This window comes from Astatotilapia calliptera, chromosome 4, assembly GCF_964374335.1.
Source record: "Astatotilapia calliptera chromosome 4, fAstCal68.1, whole genome shotgun sequence".
NCBI classification, from domain to species: Eukaryota; Metazoa; Chordata; class Actinopteri; order Cichliformes; family Cichlidae; genus Astatotilapia; species Astatotilapia calliptera.
The window spans coordinates 20,259,037-20,284,200 of record NC_137425.1 but is presented as its reverse complement, the minus strand read 5'-3'; the positions used below and the strand labels follow the sequence as shown (position 1 = coordinate 20,284,200).

General features: G+C 39.4%; 2 protein-coding genes across 3 annotated transcripts; one reads left to right on the top strand and one right to left on the bottom strand.

Moving 5' to 3' along the window:
* Positions 1 to 1,025: 1,025 nt before the first annotated feature.
* Positions 1,026 to 18,175, bottom strand: sez6l2 (seizure related 6 homolog (mouse)-like 2). Of its 2 annotated transcripts, none has more exons than XM_026165314.2 (19): positions 18,023 to 18,175; positions 17,215 to 17,282; positions 16,902 to 17,030; positions 16,588 to 16,803; positions 12,640 to 12,773; positions 12,137 to 12,329; positions 10,853 to 11,038; positions 10,550 to 10,733; positions 9,302 to 9,465; positions 8,582 to 8,776; positions 7,052 to 7,190; positions 5,440 to 5,636; positions 4,897 to 5,091; positions 3,824 to 4,018; positions 3,515 to 3,706; positions 3,300 to 3,338; positions 2,956 to 3,073; positions 2,720 to 2,831; positions 1,026 to 2,307 (listed from the first exon to the last, which is right to left on the bottom strand). In XM_026165314.2, the coding sequence occupies exons 2-19, from the start codon at positions 17,267 to 17,269 to the stop codon at positions 2,278 to 2,280; spliced, it is 2,673 nt and encodes an 890-aa protein (XP_026021099.1). In that variant the 5' UTR covers positions 17,270 to 17,282; positions 18,023 to 18,175; the 3' UTR covers positions 1,026 to 2,277. The 2 variants fall into 2 exon arrangements, with proteins under 2 accessions (XP_026021099.1, XP_080156501.1); XM_080300375.1 differs by having other exon boundaries at positions 3,300 to 3,342; positions 3,516 to 3,706.
* Positions 18,176 to 18,218: 43 nt separating this feature from the next.
* asphd1 (aspartate beta-hydroxylase domain containing 1) lies at positions 18,219 to 23,619 on the top strand. Its single transcript, XM_026165315.2, has 6 exons — positions 18,219 to 18,329; positions 19,387 to 19,858; positions 19,992 to 20,198; positions 21,354 to 21,561; positions 22,245 to 22,358; positions 22,578 to 23,619. The coding sequence occupies exons 2-6, from the start codon at positions 19,406 to 19,408 to the stop codon at positions 22,685 to 22,687; spliced, it is 1,092 nt and encodes a 363-aa protein (XP_026021100.1). The 5' UTR covers positions 18,219 to 18,329; positions 19,387 to 19,405; the 3' UTR covers positions 22,688 to 23,619.
* Positions 23,620 to 25,164: the final 1,545 nt, after the last annotated feature.

Genomic DNA, 25,164 nt, shown 5'->3' with positions numbered 1-25,164 from the left:
TATTATTCTCTTTTTAACAGAACAACAGAATTTCTCTAAAAATATATTGAAATTACTATTTCTTTCGGGACCGGTGAGCGTCTCTGTTATAGCCGAGCCTTAGGCCGTGTATACACTGCCATCTACTGGTCACAGTGAGGAACTGCAACAATACAATATCCGTTCTGTTGTTTGCTCTTCGATGAGTTTTGAACAAAGACATGGTAGTGGGTTTAGGTTAATAAAAGTGATTCTAAACTGCCTGTAAGTGTTTGGTTAGTGGATGGAATGATTGTTTTAAAGATGTCTGTATTAATCTCTTTAACCTGGGCCAGTGACCAGCATTTGTTACACTGCAAATAACGGGTCTAAAATATAGGTATGCTCATAAACATGATTATGGTACTTGGAACACTGATATATACCAAAAGGGAAGTACAATGCGTGTTCACTGGACACTGACAACTGGGTCTGACTCAGAGTTTCAGGTCTTCCTACAATGTAAAACATTCACATTAACAAATTCAGATCTATAGTTTTATTTTTCACAGACTATAACACCACATTCTCCTCTCTCCAGGAGTTGCAATGCAACTCAGAGACAGTGACAGGCCACTTCAAGTTGCACACTATGTACAAACATACCACAACCTGAGGGACGAAAAATTACAATGACAGACTTACAAAGCTTACATGCTGTATATGTATAATTAATGTGGATAAATCCAGTGTTAAAATAATCACATAATTGTTTTTGTGTATTGACATACTTTTCAATATGGCTTATCTTATAAGTCAAGAACATGACCAATTTTAAATGAATAACCCATAAAATTAATATCACTATTTCAAGACAATTTCTATATTAAAATAATGAAATTTAATGAAACTGGTGAAAGCTAAAGTATTGGAAAGCTTTATATTGTGTTTCTCAGTTAAAAACTTAAGTTGTATTTCTTACTAATATGATTAATAGACTTCAACATTTGTGTATGTGTAAATGTGTTGTGATCACAAGCAAATAACTGCACATTTCTACAAGCTGACACCATTCAACAGAGACTTTATTTCCAGTTCAGCAAATAATTTACTGCCTTCCAAAGAGTGTATTCATATATGAAGCAAAGAAATGCTACTGATGATAAGAGAATAATTAAATCTACAAAGATCAGAAACAGTCTCCAAGATCCTTTCATTTGGCACAGTGAATGAGACTACATTCACTTTTCAAACAATCATTTGTAAATCAACACATAATGCATCACAGCAAGCAGCCAGATTTGTAATTGTTTTTATCAACATAGTGCATACAACATCAAATTTGATAACAATGATAGCTGTCAGTAACTATAATGGTAATGGAAAGATTGAGCATAAGCAATATAATTTACAATCAGTGCATGCTCTAAGCATAATGACATTCATGTCCTCACCTTTTTCTTACACGTCATGTCGTGTGGCGTCGGGTGATGATGCACTCGAGAAACAGCGAAGAATAAAATAAACACTGCCTTTGTAAACACTATTTCAACAACAGATGAAACACTTAGAGACATTAAATAATTTAACATTATATTTTGGCACTGAATTTTCATTATATGTATATAATGAAAATATATAACCTCCCGCCACCATGTATAAGTGTGTGTATATATATCTGTATACGAGGCTTATATATTTATAAACCTCAGTCACTATTAAGTCAGATATTTACATTCATTTTGTGTGTGTGTGTGTGCACGCACGTGTGTATGAGAGAGAGTGTTTTGCACACACGAAGAAAAAGTAAAGAAGAGAAAATCACTTTTTTTCCGGGATAAAATCAAACAATTCTTTCCCTGTACTGTAATGATGTACGAACCGCTTTAAAAATACAAGAGAAACACAGGATGTATTATGATCTCAACTTTTGATTGTTACAAATAAAGTATTGCCAAGTTCTTTAATGTTTGGCCTCATTCTGCTTTTACTAACTAGACAAATCCATTTCCCTTTACCCTTCCCCGCTCTCCAGCTCTACTCTCGCTTTTTTGTTTTTCTTTGTTGACAATTTCTTACCCTTTATAAGGCACCGGTCCTAATGATACAGGATGAAATAGGACTCACATTTGGCAGACCACCACATCAGTGCAGAAAATCAGAAGAAATCATATCCAAGGTGAATAAACCAGATATTACAGTGATGGTAAAACAGAAACATAATCCAGACTTTAAAAGGGGGAGTGAGACCTTATAATACAGAGGAATTTGTCTTCCCAAAGAATTGAATCATTCGGTGGTTTCAAGACCCTTTCTCCACTAAATGGACACTTCGTACTCCCGCGTATCCTGTCGTCAAAGTAAAAAACACAGGTAAGTAAAAAACTTTAATGTTGGATATGGTGTTGACATATCCTCACTGGACACTTTATTAGGTACAACTTACATTTAGCATACTTTGCTTTTAATAAGTGGTTATTTCAGTTACTGTCACCTCTCTATTAGACCAGAGCTATTTTGGTGATGCTCGGCTTTAACTTCAGCAGGTACTCTTGACCATGTCTGCTTGCCTAAATGTAGTTGTGCTGCAATATGATTACCTGATTCAATACTTGTGTTATCTAGCAGCTGAACATCTGTACCTAATAAAGTGGCCGGTGAGCATGCACCTTGAATGCACAAATAAAATAGTCATTCAGTCAGATCTCTATTAAAATCAAGTGGAATAAATAATGTTAAGCAGCACCTTCCGTGTACTTACCCCTGCTTCATAAAGGGGGTTGTTGAAGTCTGACTCGACTGTGATGGGACTGTAGGAGTGCGTGTGAGAAAGAGACTTCCAGAAGTGTGGCTTCCATTCTAGTCTGCAGATGCTGTGAAAGACAAAATGCAACCACCTCCTTGAACTATTCAGTGCACAGGTCATTAGGAACTGAGGTGGAGAACATTTGGAAAGCAGTGTTGTAGTGTCTACACTGCAGATGTGGAAATACTTACTTTGTGTAGTACATGTAAATTCCTCCAATGAGGAGGATGACCAGGATGATTGGCAGAATTATTGCCAAAGCAATGTTCTCACTCAGGATCTGATGGGATGGCTGGAATGACTGGGAAACTGCACACCAATCAAAAGTGTTACATTAGTTTTTGGTTTGGTTATGAGCCTAAACTGTCAAACACAACAAAAATAAGGTGCTAAATCACCACATTTATATGTTATATTTATCAAATCAAAAAAATACCAGGTGCAATTGCATTTAAAATTAAAATCCCATATGTATTTGTTTTAAAGAGCATGTTTAAACGATGTATTTAAGAGAGAGAAAAACAAAACAAATTACCTTCTAACTTGTGATCATCCAATAGCTCCTCATATGCCACTTCAAAATAAGAAAGAGATAAAATATCATATTTTTAAACGTTCAGGAGCTCAATGCTATATTTTTATATAGTTCACAAAATAATTGCAGGTAACTAATAATTTATAAAGTCTGAATCTAGTCAGTTTAATCTTAATACAACGTTTAAAATAAAGATCCATAGTGGTGAGCTTCACCTTTGCAAAAGGGCGGCGGGCTGTTCCACTGAGATGGATGACCGGGAACACAGCTGATGATGACCTCACCGATAAGTTCGTAGCCCTCATAACAGAAGAATCGCAGAGTTTCTCCAGCTTGGTAGGTGTGCTTGTAAAGAGTTTGGTAACCATTGTCGGGGACTCCAGGGTTTGGACATGGGTCATATTTTACTGTTCGCGGCACACAAAACACACAGAGGACAGTCACGTACGTGCAGCTGATTCAAAACATGCAGAAATAAGCTTCATAAACAGACGAGGTCAGCTGAGTGCAGGAAGGGCACTTACAGACACACTTTGGGCTGCGGTCGCTCCATTTGGGGGTACCAGTGTCTCGTCCGTAGCAGGAGATTTGGCTGGGACCTTCCAGCTGATAACCCTGGTTACAGGAGAAACGAACCACTGTACCAACGGCAAAGCCTGTTTCGGGGCGCACGGAGCGTGCTCCGTTTACCACCTCTCCTGGGTCAGGGCACTGCTGTACTGTAGGGGGCAAAATTAGATTTATAAACTACTGGACACAAACAATATGAGGTTATTATATATGACTATGCTACAGTATATTTCTAACTAACTAGGCAGCTGATTCTCTTTCTTGTGACAGTACTTTCTTTGAGTATATGACATGTTTTGGACTCAACTCGAGTCCAAAGCAGATGTAAAATTTAAAGGTGAGCTCAGAGGTCAAATGTGACTTATTTTAAATATTTAATTTAAATATTGTCAACGTACAGAAAGTATTCAACGTATACTTTCTATACGTTGACAATACACACCATATTGTAAAAATAATAGTTCCTAAGTTTTGCCAAATCTTCACTAATAAATGACTGAGTTGACCTTGAAGACCTTTCTGGATATAAGCCAAATTTAAATAGATTTTTAACATGATTCTACATCTTTTTAAAAAATCAGAATTCATTCAAAACCTTTCAAGCTACCATGCTCTTCATATGACTCTTCAGGTGAAAGCTTACAACCACATGTAACAAAGTGTCAAACCATTTCTTAAAAATAACACAACAACAAAAAAAAGGAACAAAAAAAGAAAAAAGGAAATTTATTTATTTATTTTTTATTTAACCTCTAAGAAACTCCTAAGAATTACAAAATGTTGAATTTTTCCATAAAATTAGGACTACACCCTGGTAAAGATAAACGTTCTTCTAAAACCATCTACACTATTAAAAGAGCCCCAATAGTGGAAAACTGTTAGGAGAAGGGAAGAAAAGGGAAGAGGACTTTTAAGAACCTTCAGAGAAAATCCTGGAAATGCTCTGCGAGTGATGAACTACAAACAGTTTGCATAATCTGGGTTCTCCCTCAGAGGGCTTGGCTCTTTTTCACACTGTTCGTCTTACCCTTAACGCAGGTAGGCGGACTGCTGCTCCAGGACAGGTCCCACTGGCAGGTGATTACGTCAGAGCCGCTGATGTCATACCCCGGCTGGCACTGATAGGTCAGCACGCTGCCTCTCACGGGGGAGGAGTGGGATGAGCTGATCCAGCCAAACTCAATATTAGGAAGGGTAGGGCAGGTGTCATTAGGTTCGACCTCTTCATAACACAGACAGAGGAGCAATTCAGTGACAGAAACAAAAGCAGCTGTTTGAAATCTGTTTCCTGCTGGCAGCAGCCCTCATTCAATTCAACTCAGTTCAACTCAATTCAGTTTTATTTATACAGAACCAAATCACAACAACACTCACCTCAAGGTGCTTTTAATTGTAAGGTAAAGACCCCACAATAATCCACTAGATGACTGCTTGTGAGCAAGCACTTGGCAACAGTGGGAATAAAAAACTCCCCTTTAACAGGAAGACACCTCTGGCAGAACCAGCTCTTCATATTGACCCTCTCCATATTGTATTGTGTACTTTTACAGTCATGAATTAGTGCACTTACCACGATAATGAATGAGGAATCCCTGACTCAGGATGAAGCTGGAGTCGTCCAGATCGCTCTGAAACTGGATGGCAACCTCAGACCCCCCTGAAACAACCTGGAAACGCTCTTTGGACCCCAGGTACTGGCCGATCACGTGGGACGTGAGATCACGCCCATCAAAAATGGTCAGCACATCAGTGTGACGGATATTTAAACTACGGAGTGAAGAGAAGAATCACAGGAGAAATAAGCTTTTTTATGTGTTGTATTCTTTTTTCTAATACATATGTTTTTTCTTGTTTGTTTGCTGCTTTATTTTTAATGTTTTAAAACAATTTTCACATGTACCATGGATACAAAGTGTAACTTGAATTAAAATATAAACATGATCATGATTAAAGACAACAGTAGAAAACCAAGACCTGTGGGACATTCGTGACGTGAATTTGATGCTAATTGAATGATTTTTCTCTAATACTCATTTAATTTATTGTCAGTTCAGTGTGCTGTGTGCTGTAACTCTATTACTTTAAGGGAGAAATTAAATTAAGCACATTTATTAAACTACAATTACCGCTTTGTGCTTGTGTGCCTGAGCCAACACACCAAGGTACAGTTCATATTAATGATTCCAGTATGAAGAATAATTGGAGTTGTTCCTCATCTGAGTTAAGAGCCTAGGGAAAGAGGACGCTGTTTGCTGTATGGACTGTGAAGCCTCCTGAAGCAATTCTTTGATTTGTGATATAAGGTTATATAAATAAATTTGATTTGATTTGATTTAATTATAAAATGGAGTCTTTCTGTCCCTGTGCTCATGTAGGTTTCCTTCAGGTACTCTGGTTTCCTCAAGCAGTTAGTTAACTGCAGTTAACAGCTAATTCTTAATGGGCCTTATATGTGGATATGAGTGTGTGTGGCTGCCTCTCTGTGCCAGCCCAGGGACATGTCCAGGGTGCACCCAAGCAGCAGCCTCTAAGGCTAAAAAAATAAAGTCACTGCAGAAGCTGGTTTTATTTTCGACTTCTCACCTGAGGGTGACTCCAAAATATGAGTCATTTCCCAGTGATTCCCATGTTCAAATGTTCAGCTAAACAGCATTTTGGCCTCTGTGGATAGACTACTAAAGCTTAAAGTTAGGGGCGCAGCTGCTTTGACTGACAGGTGTGCTGACACGAGCAGCTGTAGCCAATAGCTGGTGCCTTTTGGGGCATTTTTAATGAAACGCCTGTCAAACAACATATCCTGCTGCTGTACACATTGTTTAAGAGTGACTGTGTTTTAGTATCTATTATTTAAAAATGTCAAAGAAATCCCCCCCTGATGTTCCTGAGATATAGTGTTTATAAGAAGCAGATGAATGGATGTCTATATTTTCTTTTACTGAAAAAAATATGTCTCAGAGACATAGTTCAACAGCATGTGGAGATTTTTATATACTGTAAATAATTAGAAGCTAATCTAGAAGTTTAAAACATCTAAGATTGAAGATACTAACCTGCCTGAGATTGGGTGGACATTTTTAAAATATTGAATAATTAAACTCTATAGTACATAAAGCATCATGCGGTCTAATTTATTTTTAAAATGCATTCCAAATACTAAAAAGAGACACAAATTAATCACTCACATCTGGACATCCAGTTCAATGCGTTTCTCCTCGTTACCATGGATTTGCCACACACAGTCTAAGCCCTTGGAGTAGCTCTGGGGCCAATCAGGAGACAGGATGGTTCCAGACGGCTCGGTCAACTCCCCTCCGCACAAAGCTTATGGGGCAGAACAAAGGAGAGAAACTGAGGTGAGGATGCAGACTGGGAGACAGAGAATGATTAAATTGTAGCAAGGAAAAGTAGACATTAAAGAAATAAAAAGGAAATTGAGAAGACACGAAATATTAATTTGGAGAAAGGAAAAGAAATAAAATTAAACTTTAAAAAACATTTGCAGAAGCAGGCTAAGCACATGCTTTTGTAATCATTTTGTTCACTACACATACTATTATAAGAAGGCTTAATGCAAACTGTCATTAGCTTACTTTCAGTCTTTTAAGGAATGATGGCTTTGACACTATTACCTCATTACTTCACAGCAACTACAAATGTAATACAAACAGTTCAGAAAGTATGTCAGTAGGGAAGTGGCTACTCAGCAGCACTTCTATTTCAGTGTAAAGCTGCTTTCAGCTGCTCCCTCACTCTGGGTATCTCCACATATTTGATTTGCAAGGCACCGGATACCGCAATATTGTTTCTGACACAACCACAAAGGGATCTGTCTCCTCCCAAATTGAAAACATGCAGCGTTTTAGGCGAGTGTGTGAACGACTCCATGATGGAGTGCAGTTCTACCATTTCCCCTGTAAGAAAACGCTCAGTTTGTGCTAGTGCTGGCTTCACGTAAAATGCCAGCACTAGCTTCACCAAATCCGAGGCATTAAACTGTGTTGCTGCACAGACACACGTCCAACTATAGTTATGGAGGGAGTCCAAGCTTTCGTTCAATAAATGTGATAAAAAAAAGAAGATGCAGAATGAGACTTACCATCCTTCACACACACATACAGGATGGTAAGTCTACATTTGCAAATCAAATTCAGTGAGCGAAAAACAAGGATATGAAGACCTGGACTAAACAACCATAACTTTATAACAGGCACATGGATGCCAATCTCCTGACATTTCCTATTTCACCTTTCTGGATCAATATTTATACAACCTACTTCTTGGTTTCTGTAAGCAGAAATAAAACACAGCATTTGGCTTTCAGAATATGTCACGTTAACGCTTAGATAAAACTCTGGCACCTGTGTTTTCAGCCAGTCCCTGACCCGGTGCAAAATCTCTGCCAGTTTTAAATCTCAGTTTTCACAGCATGCTGGCAGATCAGCAGATGACACAGTCAATGTGGCTACACATGGCATCTCAAAGCTTCAGACGCTTATCTCTGCACAACTCGCCCTAACTATCAATGAATCAAAAAACATTTTCTTACGTCACGCTAAATAAGAAATAAACAACAATAAGTAAAGTTTATATTTTTGTTTCGAAAGATGCTTTACAGTATGAAAGGTTTAATATTATTATACTGAAAATCAGTAAACAGTGTCAACATTACCATCTTCTCTTGCAACATGAAACCGATGAATCCTTAAACGTACCTCTGCACACAGGTTCGCTGTCATTCCAGTGAGGGTTACTGGGATCGACGCACTCAATGGTCCCTGAACCTTGTTCCATGACAAAGCCTGGAGAACAGGTGAAGGTGACGGTGGTTCCCAGCTGATACGTGATGTCACTGCTGCTGAAGTTTCCATGAGGCATGTAGGGCTCCCAGCAGTGCTCATCATCGAAAGCTTAAAAAGGACGAAGGAAAAAGTAAACCACGTGTGCACATTTATAAAGATCACAGAGTGTTTCCTCGTCATGGCATTTGATATTCAGGGAGCTGTTCTCCTTCTAGATAAAATTAAGCAGCCATCCTCATTTGATTTATTGGGGAACTTTTCAGTTTCAAATCTTGGCTAGAAAAAAGCCCAGGTGTAAAAGGCTAAGAGTTTCAGCACTGAGCCGCTTCAAAGCCTTAAAGTAAATCCCACTGAAACGTGGGCAGACTAAGCATTCATGTGGCTCATTATGCATGTCTTTCCTGAATTATCAATAATTAACAAGGGAAAGGCTTTACTGAGATTTAACAAAATCTCCAAGAATCCATTTGCATGATTTCTGGCTTTTTTCTCAGGCACAATGCTGACCTGTGTACCATATATTTCACAGAAATTGGGTCAGAAGGATGCTCTACTCTGCTACCATCTTTTTGTTTTGCTGAACCCGGGAAATACCTAATGTAAGCAAAAAGGATGCAGGCTCTCTCTGCTCACCCTCATATCGCAGCGCCAGCAGCAAAGGGATGGAAGAAGAATCAGCTGTGAGCTCCAGGTACAGTGTGGAGCTCTCGCTCAGCAACCCACGTTCTGGGACGTCATCCATATCTGAGTCAAAAAGCGTCGGAGCCAGGGAACTGTTTCCACTGCGCACAATTAACCTGAAAGCAACGAGCCACAAAGACGCCACAAAGGTTAGCAGGAATGCACAGGCTGAAGGCGGCTGAACAAGTCTTTTGCTTTGGCTACTTTTTTATTGCAAAGTGAAAGTGTGCTGCGAGAGACTTTGCCTAGTATTTTGAGAGATTTTAAAAATTATCTCTAAACATATAAATCTTCTCGCACAATGCAAGCACATGCACATTAGTCCGCCTGGTGACTGAACTGCTGTCTATCTCTGTGTTAGCCCTGTGATCGACTGTCGACCTTTCCATGGCGCCCTGCCACTCGCTCTATGACAGCTAACCCCCTGTGACCCTGAATCAGATAGAAAAACGGATGGATTGATGGATGGAGAGATGGATGGATGAATGACCTTCAGAGAACAAGCGTAGGCAAAATAAAAGGGAAAATAGCAAATTTCTAAAAAGTTTTTTTTAAATTATTATTGTATGAATCCGGGAGCTTTATCTATGACTTAAAATAGCAACTGAATATTAAAGTGAACCTGCTGATTTTATTTTCTGCCACACACATACTGTTACAGTGCTGGATGCTCATATTAAACAGGGCTAAAGTTTCAAATAATGATACCAGTGAATGCAAAATGAATCCTCGTGATTCCAAAGCTCAGGCTTTAGACTGCATAAAACATTGGTTTCCAGTGTTTCTTTGATACTCTATATGGTAATGGCAAGCAAAGGATTTTGTTTGCAGAAGCATGAAGAGAGACAAACAAATCAAGAGAAAGTGGGCTTTTACAGAGACAGGAGCTTGTTTCAAACAGAGGACGAACTTAAAGGCTACACAAATGGCCAGCGTAAAATAAACAATAAGGAGTGTTTGTAACTATGAGAAAGCCAGTATAATTGAATCCTCGAAAAAAAATATGAAGCTAGATACAAAGCACAGTTGGTAGTTTACTCCTACAATTGATATTGGAGAAAAACAAATGCTAAACACAAAAATGTAAAAAGAAAAAAGAAAAACTTGTTATCAGTGTTGTACTCAGTGATCTTTTTAAATCAGAGGGCATTCTTCATGTCATACTCTGCGATATGTGAAGTGGTTAAAACGCAGGCTTACTTATCATCATCTTCATCCAGTGCAATTCTCTCAAAGTGTAGGTGGAGTCTGTGTCCCTCTTTGGCTTCTATTAACCAGTGACAGCTCAGATTATTTCCATTGCTGTGGTTGCTTACTGATGGAGGCGGTGGGGACAGTATCCGTCCCACAGTCGCATTACGAATCCACCCTCCGCAAGACACGGCTGAGAGAAAATGAAATCCATTTAAATGAACTCAAAGCTGACCAGGTTTAAAACAACAGAGTTAGCAAAGAAGATGAGGCAGTGGGAAATTTAAAAGAAGTCTGAGTCAGTTCACTAACCAACACACTGAGGCTCAGGAGTGCTCCAGCGTGGCTGCGTCATGTTAACACAGGTCGCCACCTCATGCCCGCGGACTTGAAAACCTGGATCACAGTGGAAGTGTGCCTGACCTCCAGGATGGATGTCTGTCACTGTCACTCCACCGCCCTCAGGAGACATTGGGAATGGGCAGGACAGCAGGAAGGCTGTTGATGAAGGTTAACAGTTAAACTCTTTAGGGGTCGCCACAGCAGTTCCTCTTCCTCCATCTCACCCTATCCCTAGCATCCTACTCTGTCACACCAACTGTCTGCATGTCCTCCTCCGCTACATTAAATCTTCCTCTTTTCCTCCTCCCTCGCAGCTCCATCTTAATCTCCATCATCTTTGTCCAATAATAATAATAATGTATACTTTATCGATACCCGTGGGGAAATTACTTGTTTTTCTCTGCATTTGACCCATTCATTCGGTGAAGTAGTGGGCAGCCACTAAGCAGGGGAGCAGTGTGTAGGGACGGTACCTTGCTCAGGCATACCTCAGGGTAGCCGTTCGGTGGATTAGAACACCCGACCTTCCGATTATGGGGCGATCACTCTATCTACTGAGCTATCCCTACCCTACCAATATGTCCACTGCGTATGTCCAAACCAGTTAGCTAAACATGTAATGCAGATCTTTTTCCTCTATACTGTCTTTATTCTTTTACTTCTACTGTGTACGCTCTGCACGTCTCTTATTCATAATTTTCTTCTGCCATTTACTCCAAACACATTCTAATAAGTCGTCCATCAGGTGGTGATCTTTAAGTCCTCAGATATCTGTTATGCTATCATCATCACGTAGCAGAATAGAAACAGAAACAGACAGAGATGTCCAAGGTGGCGCGACTGAGCAGGTGGCTGTCTCGTCACCTGCACAATTATCAGCTATCATCACTGGTGTTGCTTTTAACAAGATGCCACTGACACTTGGTATTCACCTTGAATCTTTTCATTCATTTTAATCAAAAGCGTAAAGCTCAGAGTTTCCTGGCTAAACAAGGCAGGCTTTAGAGAATAAGCGATGCACATGAAAATGTGCAGGTGAGACATTCTCATTTTAAAACTCAAAGGACAGTGACTAAATTAAAACCTGCAAATTAAAGTGAGAGAAACATCTACCATGCTTCTGTGGTTTCACTGTGTATTTATGAAGCTTTTTATTCCAGCCACATAACACTTTACCACATTAATGTTACTAAATAAAGGTAGATAGAAAGAAATAAAAATGTTCTGCTTATCTTATGAAAGAGGTTGAGTTACCTTGATAGTGGAGGCTGAACATGCCATGGTTGGTCTGACGCAGACTGCGATAGTGGATGTAAACCTGATTGGTTGTACTACGAATCACCTGACCCTGTTTCATCAGGGTCTCATTGGCTAACAGCTCTGGTCCTGATCTGCCGTATCCCATGATTGTTAGAGACTCATCCTTGGAAAGGTTAGCCTTTCTCACCTGGGGGAAAAAAGAGGACACCTCTTTTGTCTGCTGTCGTTATATAAACTTTCCTGGTAGCTTAGCAGCTCATGAAGTGAATCTGCTGACATACTATACAACCTAAACTAACTCACGATTGTCTGTACAATGTTTGCAAATGCTGCACTTACAAAAAGAAAAGCTGAGTCATGGAGTCTAAATTAAACATAACAAACACTTTCTGACAAATTTATCAACAGCAGCATGTTGGGCTTTTTTTTTTTTTTTTTTACAATAAACTGCTTAAAAATAGCTGGTTAAGATGTTTATGAATTTTAATGCACATTACCTGAATTTCCACTCCGTAACCTGCGTACACAGTAATGCTGTAGGTGCACTCCAAGGGGGAATAAGATGAAGATGTTGTGGGATCTGGAGACTCAACAACATCCTCCATGGCTAATAAAGTAGCGTTGCATTGAACTGTAAAACAAGAGGGACAGAGCAGGTGAAGAAGTAGGAAAAGTCTATGATTCAGAAAAGCTGTAGCAAACTTATATACAGGTTTTATACTATCTGCATTTTCTTTCTCAACTGGTATCTTCACAGCTAGTGAAAGCATTCTTTGATCATGACTTATTGTCAGTATCCCAGAGGATGCAGTGTGTGTCGACTGATTAGCCTGATAGAGTCTAGATGCGACCTTGTTGCACTCCAGTAACCTGCGTTTTGGAGGAGAACTGCAGAGTGACTTCTGTAAGTGAAAATGAGAGAAGTTCCAGCATCTTAAGATCTTTTATCAAACTGCAACTCCGATGCCTGAAATGAGCAGCCATATGGTTATCAATAAAAATTTAAATGTGTGCAGAGACCAACGGGATTGCTTAGTTTATAAATGTGGTGCTGGGTGTTTATGATTGCAAGGGTCTGCTTTAATGAAAATTAAATTTCTAATTTGGTAAAAGGTGATTACAAAAGCACTTTAATCCCACACAAAGGGAAAATACTCCTCTTCTTAAGATGTAAAATGTGAGTCTGAAAGTAGGCGAAATGGATGATAAGGTGGTGCAAGTTATCAGCAACAGTACATCAGCTGGTTTAGTAAATATTAACTGACATTAATAACAAATGCAGTGAAGCACTGGCTTGGGTGACACATAATATGCTGGTTTCCCTTGGCTTAAATAATTTTATTGACTGACAAAAACCGCTGCTACGCATCAGTAAAATCAAATTACTGACGACCACTTACACAGAAATGATCTCTGGGGAGGAAACAGGCTTCACAATCTATTTGGCAAAGACTGAACAGAAACAAAGAAGGGGTTGCTCGCTGGGTAAAGGACTATAAAAACCCCACTAAAAAGACGGCATGTGGTTTTTGGCACCTTGTTTAATGCAGCCATCCTTATGTAGCCTCACACTTAATGTAATGTGATTCTCAACTCTTAGCAAGAAAGCGACGGTTTTGGGAAGGTCACTTCTGAAATACATGCGTTACAAATTACTAGTTTAAAGTGCAAATAATAGTGATTCATTTAAAAATGAATCTAATTATTACAGTGACTTATTTAATTTAGTTACTCTTTGATTACTTTTCTGACAAATGTTTCGAACTGAGCAGGAAAGTTGTAGGCGGCAGCTGAAGCCCACTAAAAGGTATTCCCGTCGGACTATACAGCAACCTGATTTGTCGACTGTTTGCAGGGATGGCATACTCAGGTTAATTACAGCTATGCACATTCAAATGGAGCCCCTTTTGAATGTAATCATATATTTTTCTTAGTAACATTTATTCTAAAACTGAAACATCTCCAATTACTCGCCAACACCAGAAAGCAAATAAGCCCATTACCCAGAAAGCTCAAATGTGCGATAATGTTGCAATAAGCAATGAACATGTTTGACACCTTTGCCAGGCTCCTCGAGAGATGTTTGACAGAAGGCTGAAATCCCAATTAACACTAAAGACCCAATAAAACCCCGAGAGGAAGCAGGTGACAAACACACTCTCTCTTTGTGTCTTTCACACACACAAAAACACACGTCTCACAGATTGTTCATCTTCTGTGACATTTCTCTTCCCACATATGGTGTAAATCAGCTGACCTCCCTCCTTCAGCTCATTCAAATTTCCAAACTCTTGTTTGTGCTGTTGCTGTATGAATCTCATCCATCTCCAATAAGAGTCTCACGGGCACCGGAGCCCACAGAAGTGCATTTCTGACTATCATTTGCACAGGATGTTGGTGCACTCTTCACCATCCTGTATCAGCATGCTTGCCATGAGACAACGATTTCTTACAGGTGCTGTTACCAGTATTTCAAGGTTCACGGTTGCTTTTTTCAGTTATTTCCATGCTCACCAATTACTTTTTATTGCATTTATTTATTTTTTGCATCAACAATGAGAAGATAAACAGTAGAATTAGACTTCATTATTAACACTAGTCTGGTTACAGGGAACACAGTCAACACCAATAACCTCCTTCTAGATGCAAGTCCCCTTTGTATACTATAAAGAATAATTCTCAAAGTACTTTGTACCGACGTAAACATTTAGAGGTTTTTTTTTCAGTGTAATTAAACTGACTTGCTAAGCATAAACTGTTTTTGTGGAGTTATTAAACAAAACTAAAATTAAAATGTTAAGCTACTTTCAGCTGCTCCCTTATTCACAAGGGTTCACCATAGAGAGCAGATATTTGGCAGCTTTTTACATCAGCTGCCTTTCCTGATACAGCCCAAAGGACTTGTGACTCCTAAGCATCAAACTGTGGCTCTTTCACTTTTCTGGCAACTGTGTAAACCACTAAGGAGCCACTAAGTTTATTTTGCGTGTAAGTCTCAATGAGGCTTGTCTGGGAAGTTCCCTGTGAGCCGCAAAAAAAGAATGGAAATCAGCTAAAATATCATGTATGCTCCTTCACACTGAGTTGCTCTATGTTTGCTACATTACGCTTACAGTTTAATTGCTCAGGCTGAGTGTTATTTGCCTTCGTGTCAGAATAGAGAAACTGTGACACTGTGAGTGTGGAGCTTCACTGAGGTGGGCACTATCCCTGCGATGGCACAAACAGGAGTGTGTGTTAAATGTTTATCATATCATCTAATGCATGCCAAAAGTGAGTAACTAAACAATTTAAATACCAAAAAATGACTTATTTAATTTGCAGTGTGCAGGTTTCACATCTTATTTTTTTTCAAAGAATCACAGATCCAGTCAACAAGGTCTCTGTTATCCTCTGTGAATGACATAATTATATATTTTTTAGAAGGGGCACTTCCTGGATTCAACCCATTTCTATTTGAGGTGCTTAAATAAAAAAAAAAGTCAAGGCACTCCCTGTGCAAAATAAAGCTAAATTTAAGCCTAAATCTACCTTCCTTACTTCAAAATAAAGGCATTTTGATTTTATTTTTAAACCTGAGTGCCTTTTTACAATATTCAAGCTTATTTTTTATTAGTTTGAATCATCAGTGTACATCAAAAAAGGAGCTAAGTGGAGGAAAATCTTTGTCCAGGATTCAATTAGGAACAGGCTAAGAGCATCTCTCCAGATTTTGAGACAGAGGATGAACAGCCTGTTTATCCAGCTTTTCTTCACTGTCATTCATTCCTATACTAACCATCAGATACAAAGATACACAAGCCCTTGGAAGGCATATTATTGATAGATCTGGCTAAAAAACCCCGTCTGAAAACAATCTGGGCTGGTAAACCAATCTGTTTTTGCTTTGCTTTGGGATTACTGAAGAGCGACAGAGACAACAGGTGGCCCCACTCTCAACATCAAACAGGTAAGTAGGAGTACACTTCATCAGCCTCTTCTCAAGTATTCAGTGTATACACTCATTCCTTTGTGTCACGAATCCTGAAATGTAGAAACAAAGGAAGCACAGTATTGCTGCAGGAATTAGACCACAAACATGCACAGATGTCTGCACTGACTGCACTTCTATTGTTACTGAAAATGGAAAAATATTCTCTCTTTAGCACTAAGCTAAAATTCCTTATATATAAAAAAATCTATGGATCTGAATATGTGTCATAGCATTACTTTACATTATCATTAGTTAAATGCAAAAGTTTAAGCATGAACATTGAGTCACTAAAGACTGTTTAAAAAAAACAAAAAGTATGTTTACATTTACCTTGTGTGGCAAAATCTTCTTGAAAGTGAAGCAGGGAAGTTGAAGTTGTGATTGGATTCAGTAGAAACTTGCAGTTGCTGTGGATCATCACATCGCAAAACAAACAAGACTCAGGGGAGGGAAGATGGGAAAACACAATTACCTGGCATGTGCATTGTGGTTATGGTGGTTGTGGTAATCAGAGTGGTAGTTGTCTCCTCCTCTATGGGTAGCGGGGACATGGTATTCCTCGATCCCTTTTGGCTAGCAGCTGAAGAGGAGCTTAAAGCTGTTGTCAGCAGCCCTGGTGACATGGCAGTGGCTGTTGACTCAGTCTGCCCCATCCTGGGTGCAGCCTGAGTCGGATTGGTGGTGGTACCTGCAGAGTCCAAGAGTTTGATTAAATGTGTGTCATTTCCAATGTACAATTACTATAGCTGCATTAATTAAACTATATAAAGAGCATTATTAGTGTACCTGTGTCTGCAGAAGCACGTCCCAAGTATTCCTTACTCTGCAGGGCAGCATGGATCATGTCGCCCAGTGGGTAGGAGTCTGGGGGGGATGTTGGGGGTGTATCAGGCTCAGGAGTCATAAAGCTCATCCCTGGAAGAGGCACAAAGTTAGTTTTTGTTGTTGTTGTTGTTGCTGCTGCTGCTATTTACAGCAAAAGGGAGAAAAGACATTATTTTTCCTAAATATGCAAGAAATAAAATATCTCAGTCCACCATGTGTCTGCTGTAACAACACACATTTAAGACCACATACACACACAAACATAGACTGTTACCTGAAACTAGGTGGATCACTGTGACAGACAGCGTCACAAGGCGAGTGAACCCCATGGTTATGGATGACCTGGGAAGGTTAAAATGAACGGATCGATTAGTAAACTGTCATGTGATCATGTAATTAGGCGGCTGCATTTTGTAGGTTACTGTAATGATTATTATTAGCTTATGATGGCTGCAGGAGGCTTATTCCGCAGGAGTGGTAATGAATAACAAATTGTTAATCACAGCAAATTCGGTCGCAATTCAGCACATGTTTACATCACAGGCCACTCGGATCGGAACATCACCGCGATACCGTAAAATCTCATCTCAAAAGCCATTTCGTTTTATAAAGCGTAGAAGCGTAAATGTCTATTTATTAAAGGCTGTTGTTACAGGTGTTGATGTGGAGAAGAAATAAACCAGGTAGGCCCACACGTCGCACAAGGTATAAGGTTAAATATTCAGCCTTCCCTCTGCATTTTCTCATTCAAATCTGCAACAACATGCCGAAAATGCGCTATTCCAAAAAAGCGAGCGAGCCTGTGATCGCTGCTTGCCCAATTTGAACATGATACCTGTTCACAGCAATGTGTGAAAAAAAGAGGAAAAAAGGAAAAAAAATAACCTCCTCTTGCTATTCGAGGCGTTTCCTTTGGTGAAAATGCCAGCTTGGTGTGTGACAAAATGATGGGGCTCTGCGAGGCAGCTTCTCTCGCACCTCCCTCGGCCCTCTTTTGTGCGGAGGACGATTTTTGACACCAGTCATCGCTACCGTGAGACCAGCAACCATCTCAGCAGCGCTTAAACGTGCCTACCACTTACCTTTGTCTTCCAGGCGGCGTTTAAGTATTCTTTATCCTGGCAAGTATCCTGTTGCTTTAGGCCGAAATACGGCGGGCTTTGCGCTGGTGAGATGCCCCTGGCTGGTTACCGTGTGGTTGACGCATTCGGCTATGATGTGAGGGCATTTGCGTTGAAGCGCCAGGTGCACCCTAGCGGCGAAATGCTGTAACTGCAGAGCGCCGCGAAGCTCCCCACCACATTTTGTCTGTCAGCGGTGGAGGAGCTGTCCACCGACGCGGTGCTGAAGTGCGTCCCGACACAGCGCTGCGTTGTAGCCTTTATCAAGGTAATCTGACAGGGACGGGAAAAGCGGCACGGTAAATAGTGTATGTTTATTCATTTAAAGGCCTGCATGTGTCGTACCGTGTGCATGGCGAACATTTTCAGCCGCCGATTCTTGGAATGGGTGGATGTTTGCTCCAACATGGAACACGGGCAGTAAACAAGCCAGCCGAGCTGTGGGGGCTGGTGCAGAGGAAAAAAACAAAAAACAAAAAAACAAAAAACCAAAAATGTATGCTGAAGCATGCGCAAATCATGAAACACATTTATGGTGTACGTCTGTGCTGCAGCACGGGGTGCTTCCACTACATGTGAGGGCTAAACGAATGTGCAGAAATATGACCAAACCCCGACACTTTGTTTACTGAATCTTCTAAAGACACACACACACACACACACACACACACACACGCGCGCGCGCGCGCGCGTATATACCCCAAAAGCCAAATGCAACAGTTGCACTAGTCATGCAATACTAATATTTTAACTAATGGATAAATATTGAAACATAACATAAAACTGTTTCAAAAGTTCCGTGAATTCAAAGTAAAAGCTAAACTTTGTAGTCACAAGACCTAGCCTGCAGTGAAATCCACAGCTAGTTTGGGTCACAGATCAGGTCTTATGTAACACCATGTCAGCCTCCAACTTAAAAAAAAAAAAAAAAGGGGGGGGGGGGGGGGGGTAAGTGACCCAGTGATCCAAAGCTACATGTCCACTCTCAAGTCCACTCTGACATCGACCTCAATCCCCATGGCGCTGAACGGGGATTACGATAAAGAAAATAGGTTGGGCAAGGACGGTCTTTTGTTTGCTTTGGACTGCAAGAAAAACAGAACTGTGGGAAAAATCTTGTTGTTTTGTTCCATAAATTAAAAAAAAAATACACGAATCCACTTTAATTAAAAACATAACCATGCAAAAAGTGCAAGTAAAAAGTACAAGTGTGATGGCATCTGTAAAACTCCTTAAATTCATAAAAGAAGTAAAGTAGCAATAGAACTTTGCCAAATTACACATGTTGTATTATCTCTCAGTCTGTTTCTATTTTATTATTTCAGTGTCTCCCAAAATTAAAGGATGCACTGGTCAATGAACACGCTTCCCTTGACTCCGTATATGGAGTTGGGTGTACAATCACTGAGCGGCCTTCTGTGGACTCTACTGCTTTTGTTTCTTTGGCACTGTTATCGGATGGGCTCCGATCTGCCAATCCCAGGCCATGCGCATGCTGGAAAGCTCAAGTCAAGCTCAAGGAGGTCCATGATGTCCCGTAGCGGTAGCTGTATTGGAACAAAGTGCAGTGCACGATCCAAGCTGTCCAGGAGCGATCAAATTAGTCCCTTTATTTCCATGGAAACAGTGGAAGACGATGAGCAGGGACAGGGCTACCTCACCCCAGTGCTGAGTCATGCCTTGTTCCCTGCCCAGGCATCTGCAGAAGCCAAGAAGTTGTACACAGCCCTGCAGCAGTATGCCAAACGCTACAGTTGGGTGGGCATGGGCCGCATTCATAAGGGCCTCCGCGAGCAGGTATGCTTCCAAGTGGACTGCAAGAGTTGTTCCACAATGGTTTAAGATTTACAGCTGCATTCTTGAAGCCAAAAAAACCAAAAGAAAACTCTGCCAAGAAATAATCACAGCTTTTTCATTTGTCTCACTTTAGGTCAGACTGAATGATCACTCTGCTATACAGAAGCCTCATCTCTTCTTTCTGCCAGATGTTCCAAGTGTGCCTTTCTTCCCACGTGACGCTCATCGACATGACATTGAAGTCTTGGAAGCCAACTACCCTGCGATCTTGGCTGAATTCCAGGCTGTTTACCAGAAGGGCATTGACTCAAAATTAGGCTGGACCTGTGTAGGACCAAAGGTATGCAATAAAATCCTTCAGGCCAACTGGGAGAAAGTGATATAATGCACCATCCAAAAATAATTATCTGTCATTCAAAATACCATGGAATGAACTTGGTAAGTCCTGGAAATCTACTACACTTCCTGAGATATATTTTAGTATGATGGCATTTTTCTGATTATTCATTATTTTTTCACTGTTTTTTTCTTTTTTTTGGCTCATAATGTACAGTTGTGGTCTCTAGTTTACTCTCATCAAAGACATGAATGCCATGTTAATTTGGGACATTTAATGATTTATCTGAACTGTCCTTTTTCCAGGGTGCCATGTTTGTACAGCACACATGTTTAATGACTAAAAAAAACAAGAACTGGGTGCACAAGTTTGAATTTATTTTGGATCTTCTCTAATCCACAGCATAAAAAGTATGCTGACAGCCTCAGAGTAAAAGTGAAATTTGTTTAAATCAAGTTGCACATCAGTGCTTTTGATTGCCATTAACAAGCTTCTGACAAAATTCTGGCCAGATATTTGTCTATTCGTCTTGGTAGAATTGGTAGAGTAAATTTAAACAGTTTTTTCTGGCTTGGACCCAGTTTTGTGACTAAATTTCAGTCGAGTTCAAAGGTGTTGATTTTGGAGCAGGGAATTCTTTCTAGCTTGGCACCCTCTCAGTTCATGGCAATGTAAAACTGGCTTCATCTCATCTGAGGGTGGCAGTTTGTGCCTACTTGGCAAAGTGGTGACACATCTGCATAACTATTGTTCTGAGTATTGGTCAGTCAAGCTGTAGCTGGTTATTATCACCAATGAGAAGTCAATAGACCTGGACCTTGTCATGTTAAAGGGGATTACAGAAGCTTCAGCAACACGTATTAAAATATTAAAGTGAGTACTTGTATATATTTGAGCCCGTATGCATACTTTTGTGTGGATTAGATAAAATCCAAAATAAATTGAAATGTGTGGACCCAGTTCTTGTTTTCTAAAGCAATTAAAGATGTGTGCTGTAAAATCATCCCACCCTGGAAAAAGAACAGTTCCAAGAAATCATTAAAATCCCCAAATTACTGACTTCATGCCAACGATGAGTGGATGTAAGCTTGTGATTGGAACTGTTAGAAAAAAAAAGATCTGTATCAAATGTTAAACATGGACTTTTATCTTTTTCAGGGCCAAGCTGTGTTTCCTTTGTACAGCGCTGGTGTCTCTGTGGCAGGAAACTGCCGTGCCTGTCCCTGCACCTACCGGACACTTCTGTCTTTACGTACTTTTATAAACAGCAACTCATTGGGATCAGCAGGATTTTGGCTGCTGGGCCCTGGAGCAACTTTGGGAAGCACATATGGACCCACTAATACACGCCTGCGTTGTCATCTTGGTATGTAATGGACTTATAGTTATTGTGGATAATGGAATCTGTTTATTCTGTTGTAACTATCCACACTACACTAATACATGGATTTATCCTCCTCAACCTAATGACCTGTTTTTATGATATTTACATCAAAGTACACACACACACACACACACACACACACACACACACACACACACACACACACACACACACACACACACACACACACACACACACACACACACATACACACACACACACATATACTAGTTTATCACCTGTAGGACTTGACTTCAGGGTATGTATGTGTGTGTATTGCAGGAACTACCTCAAGTTATGTAAATTATTAGTTCATTATAGATAATGCACTGTGCGAGCAAAAACAAAGCAGTATTATTGGATTTAAGATTAAAAAGGTGGAACTGTTTGGGTGCACATAATAAATTGTTGTCAGACTTCGCTGCACTATAGAGAAATAGAAGAAAAAACAGATTAAATACTAAACCATTGCATAATGTAATACTTCTCTGGTCAGGGTTGAGGTTCAGTTCCCTCTCGTCATTTTTGTAATGTGATCCATCTGGCTATAATCCTTGCTGCTTTAAATAAAAACAGGGTTGGAAGCCATGCCCTTTTAAGTAAAGGGGAAAGCATAATGCTGTGTTTTTAAAACCAAAGCTGAAAGACAGACGTCGCTGTTGTAGGTCTGCAGACTCCACCCCTGTGCGAGCTGGTGGTGGGAGGGGAGCCTCAGTGCTGGTCAGAAGGACACTGCCTCCTGGTTGATGACTCCTTCCTTCACACTGTCTCCCACAAGGGTCAGTGAGTCACAAATGGCTTTGACAAATGAATTAATTTGTGATCTATTAGCTTATTGCATTTATTAATTAACATATGACCAAATGTTAAGATGTAAAATGTGGTGGGTAATTAAAAAAAAAAGATTCCTGATCAATTTTTATGAATTGTTTTAGATAAGTATAAACAGCTATTACATTTTTTAAATGCTAAAACTATATCTCCGTCTCCTTTGAAAGGCCCTCCAGATTCTAGACCCAGCGTCATTTTAAGTGTGGACCTTTGGCATCCAAATGTGGCTGCAGCAGAGAGACAAGCCTTGGACTTCATGTTCAGCCCTGAACTCTAAAATGTTTTTGTTTATCTGTGTACTTGTATACAACATGAAGAGATGCCTTACATTAGACCTGGTAGTCCTGGGACATGCATCTCATTCCAGTAAATTAACCGCTGTGTGAATCTGCCCCAAGAATTACACAAGCCATGCTTTCAAGTGCTGTTGGATTTAGGGTCTACACCGAGATTTACCACATGAATGCATTACATTGTTGTTATAGGCTGGATGCTAGGCCACAAACTAAGCATCACTTGAAAGCACAAAGAGCAGATCCAGTGTTAGCAACTTGGCATCATAACTTTATGCATGTGAAAACTACTGGAGTTTATTTTCAACTGTTGATGCATGTGCAGATATGCTATGGGAATGATTCAACCAGAAAAACTGTGAAAAAAAAAAGATAAATATTACAATTGTAATATAAAATGATTTTTATTTTCCAAAATTATTGCCAAAAATATTTTGACTAATATATACTGTGGTTCTTTCTTTCCCTACATACAGTCCTCTGTGTATGCTTGTATATTTCTATCTAGAAGTGCTTTCCTATAGTTTTGTTTATAACTGATTGCCCTGCAGTGGTTTACATATTATACAACATATAGTACTGTGCAAAAGTCTTGATCCATCTGTCAGTTCTTTATATTTTACTAGGAAAATGGGACGAAGGTGCAGTGATTTATTGAAACATATAAGAACACACATGATAATTCAGTACATAAGGAATTGTAAAAAATAGAAAATACAAAACAGAATTGTAAAATTATAATAAGCTTAAAATTCAATACTTAATATAAACATGTTTATTCTTTGTAATAATAATAATAATAATAATAATGATGATGATGATGATGATGTGTGGCTCAAAAACTTTTGCACAGTCCTATATGAGGCTTTTGTCAATGCTGTTTGGAAATCAAAAACCAAATAAATGATCAAACCATTATTGTCTTGCTATATATAATCAGTCGGTACCAAGGGGCCCAAATATCATCTGGATGGACGGATGTACAGATGGCAGTATGCGTCTATGCTTTTATGCTGTTTACAAAATTCTGACCCACTATCTTAATGTCACACTGGAAACTGAGACTCATCAGGGAACATTTTTCCTGCGCAATGTAGTCTCAGTTCCCTTTTTTCAGCTGACAGGAGTAAGACTTACTGTGGTCTTCTGCAGCTGTAGTTGCTTTACAATTACATGTTATACATTCAGAGATGCTCTTTTGCATACCTTGGCTATAAGAAGTGGTTATTTAAGTCACCGTTGTCTTCCTTTAAGGAGTCTGACCATTCTCTTGTGACCTCTGCCATTTTCAGCTGGAGAACTGCCGCTCACTGGATATTTTCTCTTTTTTGGTCCATAGTCTGCAAACCTTAGACATGTTTAGGTGGGAAAATCTCAGTGGATCAGCAGTTTATGAAATACTCAGACCACTGCATTCGACACTAACAACCAGGCCACGGTGTAAGTTCTTCATGACAGTTTCTACATGCCTAAATGCAATAAGTTGCTGCATTGAATATTTGAATATTCTTATTTGTATATATTTCAAAACTTAATTATTTAGGTGAAAATAATTATTTAGGGACATGGGCAAGTTTATAGTCTAAAAAAAGGTATGCAGTCTAAAACATATCACACAAACACTTTAATGAATGTGTCTTTTAATTCAATCATCATACTGAAACACATTTCCAATCATTTAGGTCATTTAGCCCTTTTTTGCTTCCTTTTTTTAGTCGGTAGATAAGAATTAGTGTGCCGATTTTGTCTTATCTGCCATCTGTTCCTGTGAGGGTCCCATGATGGGGATTACACTGACTGAACTAATCCATCCCAAAGAGGCAGATTATTCCCGAGACTGTTTAAATGCAGTTGTATGGGAATGATTCATTCAGCAGGGGACATTTACTGGGAAGAAATAATGAAGCTTTCACAGTCATTAGCAGATAGTATAACAATTTAAAAGCAAGTAAAAGAAGATTTTTTTCAAAATGAAGAGATATGAAGTAAAAAAAAAAATTAATTAAACTTTATTAGTAAATATTTAAAAATAAAGTTAAACCTATATTGTAGAGATATTTGTATGCCACTAATGGCATATTGCAATATTATTAGTCATCCAGTCAGAAAGAATAATTAAGTAGTTTTTTTTCTGAAAATGTAACAAAGTTCTATAACACACATTATTTGTCATTACCAGCCTTGATATTAGTCTTTAGAAACTCAACCATTACATGTAAGTCTGAAAGATGAAAATAGCCTTTGTCACATGCAAGAACTCACATGCTGTTCTTTTGTTATGCAACAGAATTAGCAACTAGAGGGATTTTCAAAAGTGAAAGATGTCTAATATGGAAAGTGGTTGAAAAATAAATCTCTGCTTACTATCACTGGGAGTCTGCTGTTTGGAAATTACATCAGTCATTGGTATTCAACTGTTCAATTGTTGAGAAAAATTTCCAGTAATAAATAGAATTCCATG

Bases quoted from the DNA above. Each gene is read 5' to 3' on its own strand.
- asphd1 (XM_026165315.2), top strand. From the start codon at position 19,406: ATGCACTGGTCAATGAACACGCTTCCCTTGACTCCGTATATGGAGTTG. The intron at 19,859-19,991 runs GTATGCTTCCAA...GTCTCACTTTAG, and splicing joins ATAAGGGCCTCCGCGAGCAG to GTCAGACTGAATGATCACTC. The intron at 22,359-22,577 runs GTCAGTGAGTCA...CTCCTTTGAAAG, and splicing joins TCACACTGTCTCCCACAAGG to GCCCTCCAGATTCTAGACCC.
- sez6l2 (XM_080300375.1), bottom strand. From the start codon at position 17,269: ATGGGGTTCACTCGCCTTGTGACGCTGTCTGTCACAGTGATCCACCTA. The intron at 11,039-12,136 runs GTAACTCAACCT...CTTCATCAACAG, and splicing joins GTTCAGCCTCCACTATCAAG to CCTTCCTGCTGTCCTGCCCA. The intron at 3,707-3,823 runs GTAAGTGCCCTT...TGCCGCGAACAG, and splicing joins CCGCAGCCCAAAGTGTGTCT to TAAAATATGACCCATGTCCA.